We start from the raw sequence: 16,664 nt of genomic DNA, 5'->3' as shown, positions 1-16,664 counted from the left end.
TCATTTACCTCGCTCCATCCAATGAAAACTGTCTTATCAGCAAGACTGTTGTACATTTATTTATCAAACTTTGCACAGTCCGTCATATCAGCACTGTTCAGATTCCACAAAGAAGTGGTACAAGGGGATCCTCAATCTTAGGTTATTTTGCCCCCTCACAAGTAAACACCTTATCATTGTATTATATAACATACATGGCTAAACACTCTTCCTGCATCTCTTGGCTGAAGGAGAGTAGAATGCTCTGCAGTATTATTGGCCATAACAATTAACATTTTTAAATCAAAGGCAAAAGCACTAATTCCAAATTCATTACGAGTTGTTGCAATATGGCATTAGAGGTATTTTTTAAATTTTAAAATTGAACTAAAATATGAATATCAGATAATGTTTTTTTAATTTCCTTAAATGCTTTAAATCTAACAATTATGGCATATCATTCAAAAGGGATTATCTGACATGTTCTAGCTGCGAGTTATAGCACAGGTTTCATAAGGTTGTGGTGCGTTAGTAGCACTCACTTCAGGTGTGAGGTCCAGTTTTTCTCCAGGAGGAGCCTTGAATATGAAGTTCTGCAGAAGCGTTGTGAAGAACATAAATAGCTCCATTTTAGCCAGGTTTTCCCCAGCACAGCTTCTTTTACCTAGGACAAGCAGAAATAAGAAACATTAATAGCAGATACATGTTAAAAATAAACAGACAATACCGTGCTCAGAAGGGGCCCCTTCTGAGCACGGTAAGGGTCCACCTATCCCTACTGATCAGGTCCCGCCTAACGTTTATTTGTCTGTTTATTTTTAATTGTTTGTAATAAATTACCCATACGTTGTCACACTATGGAGCATTTTTTCTTTTATTGGAGTTCGATTTAATCGAGGGAAACTCTACATTATTGGATCGATATTTGTGAAGAACTACATCTCGGGTATGATTTGGGTTTGACCACATTATCTGTTCGGTATTATCGAGTGATATTATATATTAGAGGATCGACGTATCTGAGGAGTTACATCTTGCATACAGGCTTGTTTCACTATACTATTTGGTGAGTGCGCAACCCTGAGGGGTTAAGTTTAACCCATCATCACGTGAGGTGTTCCCGTTTATCTATTATTGCACGGAGTACATAGGGATTTTTCTCCTCCATCTACATTTTTGATATATATGTGGATTGCACTATGTTTTTTCCTTCTCTTTTACATGTATGACCTATGAGGAATATTGAAATATTCGACTTGATCAGAAGATTCCATAACTGTGCCTTTTGGAACATAGGACTTCCTTTATACTTATATATATTTTTTCTGGACTTTTTATTATTGATTTTTTATTATTGATTTTATATTTTGGTGGATTTATAGATGATTGGCGCCTGTTTGCGAATTTGCTGTGTGTATATATATATTTGATAGGGATTGGTGTTTCCTATATAGTTTGCTACAGGCTGCCTTTTTTGATTTGATACATTGCTTTGCGCCGTGGACTTAGTCATCTTTGATTTGTTGTTAACCCTTATAAATAACTGTAAGTTCTATCTGTTCACGACAAGGACACACAACAATACACCCTGGGCCTGATTCATGAAGGAACAAAAGTCCTTTGTATGCTTTTCCTCTACAGCAGACCCTTATATTTGAAGAGCGTTGTGCTTACTGGTATACAGTTGCCCCCAGGGCTTATGTACAAGTAAGAAGTGTTTATTTGCAAAAAATGCATCATTCCCTACCTAAATAACCAAAAGAATAAAAGAGGATCAAAGATCAGAGACACAAATGACAATGTCAGATTTAGGCCGGGTTCAGTAACAGGCAGAAACAGCACTAAACAAGTATCATAGAGAACTGTACAATTCTAAATCCAAAGTCATTATAGACAGATAATCAGGAGTCAGGCAGGGTCAAACACTAGAAAACCAAAAACAACAAAGTAATCAAGACTTAAACTGCATGGGTTCTAGACTCATATAGGTGCATAAAACCTATAATTACTTATGAGCACAACAGCATTGGTGCCTGTTATAGGGTATGTTCATACCCTGTATTTAAATGATGAAGTTTGTACTATTGACTGACAGTTACTTTCCATCTCAGGCTGTATTTTCCACACAGGACTTTACTGAATAGGAATGTAGGTATGCACTTACATATGCACTAGGTGGACATATAAGGTAATTTCCACATAAACAAATGCACTGCTCTTCCACTAATAAATATTGACATTATTCTTATATGTTATATTACACTAAAATAAACTTCTAAAAGCAACTAAAAAAAATCCTTATGTAGGGAGAATAGATACAAAGAAATTTCAGATTTAATTATTTTTAATCATTGTGGATTTTTTTGTATCAAGTCCCCAGCATCAGACTAATTACCAGTAAGACTGATTACCATTCTTGAACCTAAGACTGCTGAAAGCAAACAAAGATGTAGATCTAAAGTTTAATATCTATAAGTGTGTGGAAGGTTCCTCTCTATAAATCCTTTGACTCAAATTTATTTTTGTCAAACTTTATTACTGATCAAGGACCAGTCAAATAATATTTGCAGGTAATTTGGTCTCCTGCACATCATTGAAATTCTCATTAAAATAAATCTGTACAGAGTTAGTATTACCCATTGAGAAAGGTATGAATGCATCATTTTTCTTGAAATGTCCTTGTGAGTTGAGAAAATGTTCTGGGTAGAACTCTTCTGGTTTTTCAAAGTAGGTGTCATCTTTCAGTGCAGAGGTCAACAATGGCAAAACAGGAGTCCCCTGAGGGATAAAGAGCCAATTACAAACTAAAAGAATAAAACAGAATCAGAAATACATAGTTGAAAACAGAGAATATTGTACCAGTTGTTCACCCTGCAGTTTGAAAGACGAGGTCTGTAGTCAATTTGACCATATATATTGTGACAAAGGGAGGCATTTATCTGACAATATGCAAAGAAAACATACAATCAGATTAAGACATTGGCACAGTTATGCACCTAGATTCAGGTTAAACCAAGTAAAGACATGTGTAGTTTAAAGTTGGTTAACTTACATGATTTAAAAGCTGCTTCCTCTCAGCAAACAGACAGGGTGTGTCTGTTAGTTGAAACAGAGCCAGCGATGGGTGGGTGTGTCACCTGTCCATCAAGCTAAGGCTGGGGGAGGTGTATTATGTATAAAAGTTTGTTTGTGCCATTTGTTCACTGAGACCAACGCTGGGAAAGCTGGCTGGTCCTGAGAGAGAGCTGGTCTATGTATAGCTAGCATTTAGGGTCTCCATAATTGCTGTGAAAGTATACGGTGTCAAAACATTTACCATCCTGACAATAAAGAACCATAAAAAGGAAGAAGTTGTTCGCGTGTGCTTCTGCAGTAGCGGGCTCTTGCCACAATATGCATTACTAAATTGAACAGATCACGTTTTCATTAATAAAACACAATAGAGTCATTGCCTAAATTTTATAAAATAAGTGATAAAAGCTGAACCTTATTTTGTTGTTTAGAATTACACTTTTAAAAGCCTGGCCTATTATTATTATTTACTTACAAAGTGCTGACATATTATGCAGTGCTGTATATTGTGGATACTATAATACAATTCATTTTTGTACAATGGCATTAAACAGAAGGTAAAGATGATCCAGAGTTCACAATCTAAGATGTCGGGTGAACAACTGATATATAAGGTAGTAGTTTAATAATTGTAGCTGCTGATGTGTAATGATTGGTAAAGTGTGTAAGTCTACTGCAAGGCAGATGCATTATCAGTCAATTATTAAGTCAGTTATTGGTGCAGTATGGTTAGTGACGGGAGACAGAAACATGAAAGATAGATAAGTCATTGCAGAAACCTTAAAGCAGTCAGCTGCTGGCAACCATGACTGCTCCTCACCATTTATATTAACTGAACCTCCTTACTCTTCTAGTTCTGGAAAAGACTTTCGCTTTGTGCTGCTTTGCCGTTATCAGTGTTCTCTGTAGTCATTGTCAATTTTGAGCAGCTGTGTGCCAATATTTTTCTTTGTTATGTTTGCAGAACTTGTGGCAGCAGCTGATGCCACCAAGAAGGCCACGGAGATCCTCTCTCAAAGGATGAACAGAGATTGCTTTGACAGTGACCAATGAACTCTCTGTGGCTGATACTGGGCCCATCTTCTCTATAAAAGCCATATGCATAAATCATTGTTTTTCACCCATGGGCGGTATATGGGGACTCATATAAAACTTTGCTATTTGGCCATTAAATCTCTAGTTACACTTTTTTCCTGCAGGAAACCTTTTGTTTATTTATTCCCTTACCTCTGTGGTGAGAAACAGCACAAATAACAGTACAGAGAACAGCAACTAGCAGTTACTCATATGTTCCTGGTAAGAGTTTTTAGCTTCCCTCCAGAACAGTGGTAAGGTAAACTGGTACTGAATACACATTGTCACGAATGTCCAGCCTGTCCCAGATACAATGGATTCATTTGATATATCATATTAACACTGCAGCTGGCTGTGACTGGCGTCACCTTAGTTAATTAACAATGAATACACATTTTCTGCCGCCACAATGGATTTATTATGGTGTCCTTACATTCACCAATACCACTTATTAATGTTTCACACTTAAATCACGTACACATGTAGCATGAGCCTCCCTGGGCTTCGTGAGTTCACAAAGAATCACGGAGAAATACGCTAGATTATGTTTAATCTGAAAATTATTTCCAAGGCTTATTAACAGAAAGGTAATAAACAGACATACAATAGGATGCAAAAAAAATTAAATATTAAATAAAATCAGAGTACTTCTTACGAGGTAGTCTTGCTGTGTTTAAGGGAACACAATAGAAAAAAGGATGGAACATTTCAGTCTTGATAGACCCCTCATGAAATGCACAATTTGATGTCTAAGGCAGAAGATTTTAAACCCTTCTTAAAGGCTGTTCACCCCCACCTTAGGAATTTACACTGTCAATTAAGTCAGATTGATTCCCAAAATGACAGAGCTTTCCGAAGTAAATTATATATCACTAAGATATATGTTTGGGCACCTCAGAGACTCTATCACCTCTGCTCTGCTTGAGTGGCAAGAAGGTTTACAACTTTGGGGCTTCAAACTCCCCCAAGATCCTTATCTATCTGGCTAGTTTCAAAAGATATGTTACATTTCGTCACACACGTAATAATTGGCAGCTCTGTGTTGTTGTCTTCGAGCATCACACAAGACAGGAATCGATGACATCTACTGCTGCATCACTGTGGAAGTGAGGTTGAGAAATGGTGCTATCCGTAGCCTACCAGTCTCTAGAGAGAGTTAAAGGAGTCAGTTGCTTGTTGCTGTTCTCTGTGCATAAAGAGAGGGGAGAAGAATCTTCTACAAATCCCTCTACGGTCTGTGTTCTCATCATATCAGGCAGTTATCTTTGTTAGTAAGGGTGTGCAGCGGGCACTTTTAGTGTTTTGTGTTTTGGGTTCTGATTAGCTTGAGGTTTTGGGTTCTGATTTGTTTTGCCAAAACACCTGACGAAAGGTTTTGGTTCTGATTTCGGGTTTTGGGTTCTGATTTATATTTAAAAAAGCATAAAAAGCACTAAAATCCATTTTTTTTGTTTTTTCCACTCCTACGCTATTATTAACCTCAATAACATTCAATAACAATCATTTCCACTAATTTCCAGTCGATTCTGAATACCTCACACCTCACAATATTGTTTTTAGTCCAAAACGTTGCACCGAGGTAGCTTTCTAGACTGCGTAGTGGAGTGGGCCCGGTACCCAATTTGGTACCGGGGCCACAATACCTCCTCCAACCATGGTACAGAGCATTCATCATTGAGATCCCATCAAGGATGTAAAAGACAGACAGGGTCGAAGTGTTATTTGTTGACTTTGTGAACAAAAAAACTGTCCCTGTTGCAAATCTTCGTGCAATGAAGAGTGACTTTTTCATTTGAAGGCTCAAGCTTTCAAGTGTAGTGTTTATAAGTTATAAACACTACAGTAGTTCTAACATGTCAATACCTCTTGTTTTAGACGACCATGGTACAGAGCATTCATCATTGAGATCCCATCAAGTATGTCAAAGACAGACAGAGTCGAAGTGTTATTTGTTGACTTTGTGAACAAAAAAACTGTCCCTGTTGCAAATCTTCGTGCAATGAAGAGTGACTTTTTCATTTAAAGGCTCAAGCTTTCAAGTGTAGTGTTTATAAGTTATATTATACTTTTGGTTTAATTTGTTTAATTTGTTTTAAATTTGTTTTACTTTGTGCTCATGGCAAACGACTGTTGAACGGTCACATAATGCCAAAAAAAGAGTTGCAAGATGGAATTGTCCTTGGGCCCTCCCACCCACCCTGATGTTGTTGAAATAGGACATGCGCACTTTAACAAACCAATCATTTCAGCGACAGGGCCTACAAAACAACTGTGGCTGAAATGATTGGTTTGTTTGGGCCCCTACACCAAAAAAGCTATTCATCTCTCCCTGTACAAACTAAACAGGCTCTACTGAGGCAAGATGTCATCCTCATCCTCTGATTCCTCTCCCCCTTCAGTGTGTACTTCCTCATCCTCACACATTATCAATTCGTCCCCGCTGGACTCCACAACCACAGGTCCCTCTGTAGTATCTGGAGGCCAGTGCTGTACTTGATTGAGGGATTGATAATTCATTTTTATGAACATCATTTTTTCAACGTTCTGCGGAAGCAACCTTCTTCGTCGCTCACTGACCAGGTTCCCCGCTGCACTAAAAACTCTTTCCGAGTACACACTGGAGGGGGGACAACTCAGGTAAAATAGAGCCAGTTTGTACAGGGGCTTCCAAACTGCCTTTTTTTCCTGCCAGTAACAATATGGACTGTCTGACATGTCTATTTGGATGGTGTCAGAAAAATAATCCTCCACCATTTTTTCTATTGTGAAAGCATCCAATGCAGCGACAGTAGACATGTCTGCAATGGTTGGCAGGTCCTTCAGTCCGGACCAGATGTTGTCTGCATCCCCGCTAGCGGGTCTTTTAGGAAAACTGAGTTTTTTCCTCGCAGCCACAGGTGTGGAAGAATATGAAGGTGGAGCTGTTGGCACTGCTTAAAAGTTGAACGTATTAAATGTAATATAGATTGCAGTACCTATTTTCTGGAACTGCTTAAAGAATGAACTTAGTAAATGTAATATAGATTGCAGTACCTATTCTCTTGCACTGCTTAAAAATTGAACGTATTAAATGTAATATAGATTGCAGTACCTATTCTCTGGAACTGCTTAAAGAATGAACAGAGTAAATGTAATATAGATTGCAGTACCTATTCTCTTGCACTGCTTAAAGAATGAACGTAGTAAATGTAATATAGATTGCAGAACCTATTCTCTGGAACTGCTTAAAAATTGAAGGTAGTAAATGTAATATAGATTGCAGTACCTATTCTCTTGCACTGCTTAAAAATTGAACTTATTAAATGTAATATAGATTGCAGTACCTATTCTCTTGCACTGCTTAAAAATATAACTTATTAAATGTAATATAGATTGCAGTACCTATTCTCTGGAACTGCTTAAAAATTGAAGGTGGTAAATGTAATATAGATTGCAGTACCTATTCTTTAGAACTGCTTAAATATTTTTTTTTTATTAATTTTGTATAATTTTTAAAATACATTTTTTTTAGTAATTTTTAAGAGATTTTAATAATTATAAAATTTGTATGGACTTAGCACAACAAAGCACAGCACAAAAGCACCGCTGGACTCAGCAAGGACAGAGCACTGGACTGATGCACCACTGGACTCAGCAAGGACAGAGCACTGGACTGATGCACCACTGGACTCAGCAAGGACAGAGCACTGGACTGATGCACCACTGGACTCAGCAGGACAGAGCACTGGACTGATGCACCACTGGACTCAGCAGGACAGAGCACTGGCAAAAGCACCACTAGACTCAGCAGGACAGAGCACAGCACAGCACAGCACAGCACGAGAAATAGCAGGACAGAGGACCACCTAACACACCTTCCCTCTTCCCTGATCAATGCCGAGTGAAGATGGCGGCGGCAAGCGGGGAATTTAAAGGTTCCGAGTATCGCGAGATCCGACACCGGGATTATGACTCAGTGCGTCGTTTTAAGTTTCGTAATCGGCGGGAATACCCGGACAGTGCAGGATCTGACTCGGATCCGCACTGTTCGGGGGGGCTCGGATTTCAGGAATCCGAGTCCGCTCATCCTTATTTGTTAGTACAATTATTTTCACATAAACACTTTATTTTTACATTATTAACACTAGTGTGTGTTTATTTCTAACTAGGGATGAGCGCACTCGGATTTATGAAATCCGAGCCCACCCGAACGTTGCGGATCCGAGTCGGATCCGAGACAGATCCGGGTATTGGCGCCAAATTCAAAAGTGAAACTGAGGCTCTGACTCATAATCCCGTTGTCGGATCTCGCGATACTCGGATCCTATAAATTCCCCGCTAGTCGCCGCCATCTTCACTCGGGCATTGATCAGGGTAGAGGGAGGGTGTGTTAGGTGGTCCTCTGTGCTGTTTAGTTCTGTGCTGTTTAGTTCTGTGCTGTTTAGTTCTGTGCTGTTTAGTGCTGTTTAGTGCTGTGCTGTGCTGTGCTGTGTTCTGCAGTATCAGTCCAGTGGTGCTGTGTGCTGTGCTCTGTCCTTCTGAGGTCAGTGGTGCTGCTGGGTCCTGTGCTGTGTCCTGTTCAGTCCAGTGGTGCTGTGTCCTGTGCTCTGTGCTTCTAAGGGCATAGTTATTTCCCCATTATTCCCAAGTTTTTAAAAAATAAAAAAAAAATAAAAAAAAAAAAAAAATTAGAAATTAAAAAAAATATATATAATTATAACCAAATGTGCAAAACCAATCCAGCAGTATAAGTCCATTGGTACTGCAATATTACCAAGTTCACACATTCTGCAGTATCAGTCCAGTGGTGCTGTGTCCTGTGCTCTGTCCTGCTGAGTTCCGTAGTGCTGCTGGGTCCTGTGCCGTGTCCTGTTCAGTCCAGTGGTGCTGTGTCCTGTGCTCTGTGCTTCTAAGGGCATAGTTATTTCCCCATTATTCCCAAGTTTTTAAAAAATAAAAAAAAGTAAAAAAAAATAAAAAATTAGAAATTAAAAAAAATATATATAATTATAACCAAATGTGCAAAACCAATCCAGCAGTATAAGTCCATTGGTACTGCAATATTACCAAGTTCACACATTCTGCAGTATCAGTCCAGTGGTGCTGTGTCCTGTGCTCTGTCCTGCTGAGTTCCGTAGTGCTGCTGGGTCCTGTGCCGTCTCCTGTTCAGTCCAGTGGTGCTGTGTCCTGTGCTCTGTGCTTCTAAGGGCATAGTTTTTTCCCCACTATTCCCAAGTTTTTTAAAAATTAAAAAAAAGTAAAAAAAAATAAAAAATTAAAAAAAAAAAAAAAATATATAATAATTTAAACCAAATTTGCAAAACCAATCCAGCAGTATAAGTCCATTGGTACTGCAATATTACCAAGTTCACACATTCTGCAGTATCTTGTGCTACATATAATGGAGACCAAAAATTTGGAGGATAAAGTAGGGAAAGATCAAGACCCACTTCCTCCTAATGCTGAAGCTGCTGCCACTAGTCATGACATAGACGATGAAATGCCATCAACGTCGTCTTCCAAGCCCGATGCCCAATCTCGTAGTACCGGGCATGTAAAATCCAAAAAGCCCAAGTTAAGAAAAAGTAGCAAAAAGAGAAACTTAAAATCATCTGAGGAGAAACGTAAAGTTGCCAATATGCCATTTACGACACGGAGTGGCAAGGAACGGCTTAGGCCCTGGCCCGTGTTCATGACTAGTGGTTCAGCTTCACCCACGGATCTTAGCCCTCCTCCTCCTCCCCCCCCCTACAAAAAATTGAAGAGAGTTATGCTGTCAGCAACAAAACAGCAAACAACTCTGCCTTCTAAAGAGAAATTATCACAAATCCACAAGGCGAGTCCAAGGATGTTGGTGGTTGTCAAGCCTGACCTTCCCATCACTGTACGGGAAGAGGTGGCTCGGGAGGAGGCTATTGATGATGTAGCTGGCGCTGTGGAGGAACTTGATGATGAGGATGGTGATGTGGTTATTGTAAATGAGGCACCAGGGGGGGAAACAGCTGATGTCCATGGGATGAAAAAGCCCATCGTCATGCCTGGTCAGAAGACCAAAAAATGCACCTCTTCGGTCTGGAGTTATTTTTATTCAAATCCAGACAACCAATGTATGGCCATATGTAGCTTATGTAAAGCTCAAATAAGCAGGGGTAAGGATCTTGCCCACCTAGGAACATCCTCCCTTATACGTCACCTGAATAACCTTCATAGTTCAGTGGTTAGTTCAGGAACTGGGGCTAGGACCCTCATCGGTACAGGGACACCTAAATCCCGTGGTCCAGTTGGATACACACCAGCAACACCCTCCTCGTCAACTTCCTCCACAATCTCCATCAGATTCAGTCCTGCAGCCCAAGTCAGCAGCCAGACTGAGTCCTCCTCAATACGGGATTTATCCGAGGAATCCTGCAGCGGTACGCCTACTACTGCCACTGCTGCTGTTGCTGCTGTTAGTCGGTCATCTTCCCAGAGGGGAAGTCGTAAGACCGCTAAGTCTTTCACAAAACAATTGACCGTCCAACAGTCGTTTGCCATGACCACAAAATACGATAGTAGTCACCCTATTGCAAAGCGTATAACTGCGGCTGTAACTGCAATGTTGGTGTTAGACGTGCGCCCGGTGTCCGCCATCAGTGGAGTGGGATTTAGAGGGTTGATGGAGGTATTGTGTCCCCGGTAAAAAATCCCCTCGAGATTCCACTTCACTAGGCAGGCGATACCAAAAATGTACAGAGAAGTACGATCAAGTGTCCTCAGTGCTCTTAAAAATGCGGTTGTACCCACTGTCCACTTAACCACGGACATGTGGACAAGTGGTTCTGGGCAAACGAAGGACTATATGACTGTGACAGCCCACTGGGTAGATGCATCCCCTTCCGCAGCAACAGCAACAGCTGCATCAGTAGCAGCATCTACAAAATGGCTGCTCATGCAAAGGCAGGCAACATTGTGCATTACAGGCTTTAATAAGAGGCACAATGCTGACAACATATTAGAGAAAATGAGGGAAATTATCTCCCAGTGGCTTACCCCACTTAGACTCTCATGGGGATTTGTGGTGTCAGACAATGCCAGTAACATTGTGCGGGCATTAAATATGGGCAATTTCCAGCACGTCCCATGTTTTGCCCACACCATTAATTTGGTGGTGCAGCATTACCTCAAGAGTGACAGGGGTGTGCAGGAGATGCTTGCGGTGGCGCGCAAAATTGCTGGACACTTTCGGCATTCAGCCAGTGCCTACCGCAGACTAGAGGCACATCAAAAAAGCATGAACCTGCCCTGCCATCACCTCAAACAAGAGGTTGTGACGCGCTGGAACTCCACCCTCTATATGCTGCAGAGGATGGAGGAGCAGCAAAAGGCCATTCAGGCCTACACAGCCACCTACGACATAGGCAAAGGAGTGGGGATGCGCCTCAGTCAAGCGCAGTGGAGACTGATTGTTGTGCAAGGTTCTGCAGCCATTTGAACTTGCCACACGAGAAGTCAGTTCCGACACTGCCAGCTTGAGTCAGGTCATTCCCCTGATCAGGCTGTTGCAGAAGCAGCTGGAGAAAGTGAGGGAGGAGCTGGTAAGCCATTGCGATTACACCAAGCATGTAGCTCTTGTGGATGTAGCCCTTCGTACGCTTTGCCAGGATCCGAGGGTGGTCACTCTTTTAAAGTCAGAGGAATACATTCTGGCCACCGTGCTCGATCCTCGGTTTAAAGCGTATGTTGTGTCTCTGTTTCCGGCGGACACAAGTCTACAGCGGTGCAAAGACCTGCTGGTCAGGAGATTGTCCTCTGAAGAGGACCGTGACATGCCAACAGCTCCACCCTCATTTTCTTCCACATCTATGGCTGCGAGGAAAAAGCTCAGTTTTCCCAAAAGAGGCACTGGCGGGGATGCTGATAACATCTGGTCCGGACTGAAGGACCTGCCAACCATTGCAGACATGTCTACTCTCGCTGCATTGGATGCTGTCACAATAGAAAAAATTGTGGATGATTACTTTGCTGACACCATCCAAGTAGACATGTCAGACAGTCCATATTGTTACTGGCAGGAAAAAAAGGCAGTTTGGAAGCCCCTGTACAAACTGGCTCTATTTTACCTGAGTTGTCCCCCCTCCAGTGTGTACTCGGAAAGAGTTTTTAGTGCAGCGGGGAACCTGGTCAGTGAGCGGCGAAGGAGGTTGCTTCCTCATAACGTTGAAAAAATGATGTTTATAAAAATGAATAATCAATTCCTCAATGAAGTACAGCACTGCCCTCCAGATACTACAGAGGGACCTGTGGTTGTGGAGTCCAGCGGGGACGAATTGATAATGTGTGATGAGGAGGAAGTACACACTGTAGGGGGAGAGGAATCAGAGGTTGAGGATGAGGACGACATCTTGCCTCAGTAGAGCCTGTTTAGTCTGTACAGGGAGAGATGAATAGCTTTTTTGGTGTGGGGGCCCAAACAAACCAATCATTTCAGCCAAAGTTGTTTGGTAGGCCCTGTCGCTGAAATGATTGGTTTGTTAAAGTGTGCATGTCCTATTTCAACAACATAAGGGTGGGTGTGAGGGCCCAAGGACAATTCCATCTTGGAACTTTTTTTTTGGCATTATATGACCAATCAACAGTCGTTTGCCATGTTCAAAAAGTAAAACCAAATGTAAAAAAATTCAAGAAATTAAACCAAAAGTAAAATGCCGTGTCATAATTTAAAACAAGAGGTATTGACGTGCTCTAAAACTACTGTATTGTTGTTTATATTTTATAAACACTACACTTGAAAGCTTGAGTCTTTCAATAGAAAAGTAACTGTCCATTGCATGAATATTTGCAACAGGGACAATTTTAGGGTTAAGAAAGTCAACTAATAACACTTCGACGCTGTCTGTCTTTATAAACACTACACTTGGAAGTTGGAGGAGGTATTGTGGCCCCGGCACCAAATTTACTACCGGGGCCACTCCACTGTGCAGTCCATATTTAGGTGTATCAGATATTAAACAACGGTGACAGTTGATGCCCAATTTTTTAATTATATTGTGGCCTCGGTACCAAATTGTGTACCGGGGCCACCACACTACGCAGTCCAGATACTTGTTTGGTGGAATTCAGACCAGTTGAGGGTTTTATTATTATATTGTGTGGACCACTCTATCTATACCACACTACAACTCTATACCACTCTATTTCATACTTTAATTCTATTTCATACTTTAATTCTATTTCATACTTTAATTCTATTTCATACTTTAATTCTATTTCATACTTTAATTCTATTTCATACTTTAATTCTATTACTAATTAATTACCATAAAGAGGAACAAAATAAACCAATTTTACCAAAAGTATAATATGACTTAGACTTACAAACACTACACTTGAAAGATCGTGCCTTTAAATGAAAAAGTCAGTCTTCATTGCACGACTATGTGCAACAGGGACAGTTTTTTGGGTTTACAAAGTCAAACAATAACACTTTGACCCTGTCTGTCTGGGATCTCAATGACGAATTGTCTGTACCATGTTTGGAGGAGGTATTGTGGCCCCGGTATCAAATTGGGTACCGGGGCCACCCCACTATGCAGTCCAGATACTTGTTTGGTGGAATTCAGACACGTGGAGGGTTTTTTAATTATATTGTGGCCTCGGTACCAAATTGTGTACCGGGGCCACCACACTACGCAGTCAAGATAGATAGATGCGTATTGCGTATCATAGATAAAGTACATTCAGTGGTGTGGGGCAAATTGAAAAATATTCAAAATGCACTGACATTATCAAAAACAAGAGGTTGTCACACGCTAAAACTCCAACATATATATGATGGAGAGGATGGAGGAGCAGCCGTATGTGTAGTGTAATGCAGATCTGTTGAAGGTTTTTTATATATTTTATTGTGGTGCCCAGTGCCCACTCCTCTACGCAGTCCAGGTACAATTATTGGTGGGAATCATAAAAGTTCAGGGTTTTTAATTTATATTGTGGTGACCCACTCCTCTACGCAGTCCAGGTACATTTATTGGTGCGAATCATAAAAGTTCAGGGTTTTTAATTTATATTGTGGTGACCCACTCCTCTACGCAGTCCAGGTACATTTATTGGTGCGAATTATAAAAGTTCAGGGTTTTTAAGATATATTGTGGTGACCCACTCCTCTACGCAGTCCAGGTACATTTATTGGTGCGAATCATAAAAGTTCAGGGTTTTTAAGATATATTGTGGTGACCCACTCCTCTACGCAGTCCAGGTACATTTATTGGTGCGAATCATAAAAGTTCAGGGTTTTTAAGATATTGTGGTGACCCACTCCTCTACGCAGTCCAGGTACAATTATTGGTGCGATTCATAAAAGTTCAGGGTTTTTAATTTATATTGTGGTGACCCACTCCTCTACGCAGTCCAGGTACATTTATTGGTGCGAATCATAAAAGTTCAGGGTTTTTAAGATATATTGTGGTGACCCACTCCTCTACGCAGTCCAGGTACATTTATTGGTGCGAATCATAAAAGTTCAGGGTTTTTAAGATATTGTGGTGACCCACTCCTCTACGCAGTCCAGGTACAATTATTGGTGCGAATCATAAAAGTTCAGGGTTTTTAATATATTGTGGTGACCCACTCCTCTACGCAGTCCAGGTACAATTATTGGTGCGATTCATAAAAGTTCAGGGTTTTTAATTTATATTGTGGTGACCCACTCCTCTACGCAGTCCAGGTACAATTATTGGTGCGATTCATAAAAGTTCAGGGTTTTTAATATATATTGTGGTGACCCACTCCTCTACGCAGTCCAGGTACATTTATTGGTGCGAATCATAAAAGTTCAGGGTTTTTAAGATATATTGTGGTGACCCACTCCTCTACGCAGTCCAGGTACATTTATTGGTGCGAATCATAAAAGTTCAGGGTTTTTAAGATATATTGTGGTGACCCACTCCTCTACGCAGTCCAGGTACATTTATTGGTGCGAATCATAAAAGTTCAGGGTTTTTAAGATATATTGTGGTGACCCACTCCTCTACGCAGTCCAGGTACATTTATTGGTGCGAATCATAAAAGTTCAGGGTTTTTAAGATATTGTGGTGACCCACTCCTCTACGCAGTCCAGGTACAATTATTGGTGCGAATCATAAAAGTTCAGGGTTTTTAATATATTGTGGTGACCCACTCCTCTACGCAGTCCAGGTACAATTATTGGTGCGATTCATAAAAGTTCAGGGTTTTTAATTTATATTGTGGTGACCCACTCCTCTACGCAGTCCAGGTACAATTATTGGTGCGATTCATAAAAGTTCAGGGTTTTTTAATATATATTGTGGTGACCCACTCCTCTACGCAGTCCAGGTACATTTATTGGTGCGAATCATAAAAGTTCAGGGTTTTTAAGATATTGTGGTGACCCACTCCTCTACGCAGTCCAGGTACAATTATTGGTGCGAATCATAAAAGTTCAGGGTTTTTAATATATTGTGGTGACCCACTCCTCTACGCAGTCCAGGTACAATTATTGGTGCGATTCATAAAAGTTCAGGGTTTTTAAGATATATTGTGGTGACCCACTCCTCTACGCAGTCCAGGTACATTTATTGGTGCGAATCATAAAAGTTCAGGGTTTTTAATATATATTGTGGTGACCCACTCCTCTACGCAGTCCAGAAAGATACCTTGTTGCAACGTTTTGGACTAATAACTATATTGTGAGGTGTTCAGAATACACTGTAAATTAGTGGAAATGCTTGTTATTGAATGTTATTGAGGTTAATAATAGCCTAGGAGTGAAAATAAGCCCAAAAACTTGATTTTTAAACTTTTTATGTTTTTTTCAAAAAAAATCCGAATCCAATACCTTAAATCCGAACCGAGACCTTTCGTCAAGTGTTTTGCGAGACAAATCCGAACCTCAAAAATAACGAAAATCCGGATCCAAAACACAAAACACGAGACCTCAAAAGTCGCCGGTGCACATCCCTATTTCTAACAGAGTTGCTCCAGTAAACATCTATTTATAAATATTGATTATGGAAATACATTAGGAAACCATCTGTTTCCCTATGATATACTCTAAAAAATTAGACACTTACCTTTGGAATAAAATATCCTCTGAATGTGACATCTTGAGAAGTTGCATGCGGGAGGTTACCCGGAACAATATCACCAAACCGCTGAATTTCATGAATGACAGCGTCAGTGTACGGCATTTCTTTCCTATGCTCTATTTGTGGTGTAGCTGATCCAATCACTCTTTCAATTTCATTTTGCACTTTTTCTGCCAGGAAAGAGGTTCAAAATTATAATTCATGTCACATATCTGTATAAACTGCTCAGAGTTGTAGCAGAAATCCAGTTACAGATAAATACAAGTGCAGTAGATTTTCCTTAAAGGAATATCTATTCTACACATACAAAATTAACTTAAAACTCACTAATGCTTTGCATAAAATAGCATATAATAGGCTCATAATACACACACAGAATATAATATAGATGCAAGTTATGTCTTCATATATCGGTAACAGCATGTACATAATAGCAAAGTGGGCTATATTGCTAAATAAGGCTGTGAACACACTACA

General features: G+C 40.3%; 1 protein-coding gene across 1 annotated transcript in view; it reads right to left on the bottom strand.

Annotated features, from left to right (window-relative positions):
- Positions 1-351: 351 nt before the first annotated feature.
- LOC142143433 (cytochrome P450 2K1-like) overlaps positions 352-16,664 on the bottom strand; it is an 82,665-nt gene continuing 66,352 nt past the window's right edge. The window contains exons 8-10 of the mRNA XM_075201273.1: positions 16,173-16,357; positions 2,616-2,757; positions 352-643 (exon numbers count right to left, since the gene is read on the bottom strand). Of these exons, the coding sequence (XP_075057374.1) occupies positions 465-643; positions 2,616-2,757; positions 16,173-16,357 (506 nt within the window). The 3' untranslated portion in view covers positions 352-464. The remainder of the gene's footprint in view (positions 644-2,615; positions 2,758-16,172; positions 16,358-16,664) is intronic.

Source organism: Mixophyes fleayi, chromosome 3 (assembly GCF_038048845.1).
Source record: "Mixophyes fleayi isolate aMixFle1 chromosome 3, aMixFle1.hap1, whole genome shotgun sequence".
Classification (NCBI taxonomy): domain Eukaryota; kingdom Metazoa; phylum Chordata; class Amphibia; order Anura; family Limnodynastidae; genus Mixophyes; species Mixophyes fleayi.
Note: the sequence above shows the minus strand (reverse complement) of the source record. Positions and strands in the feature narration are given on the sequence as shown.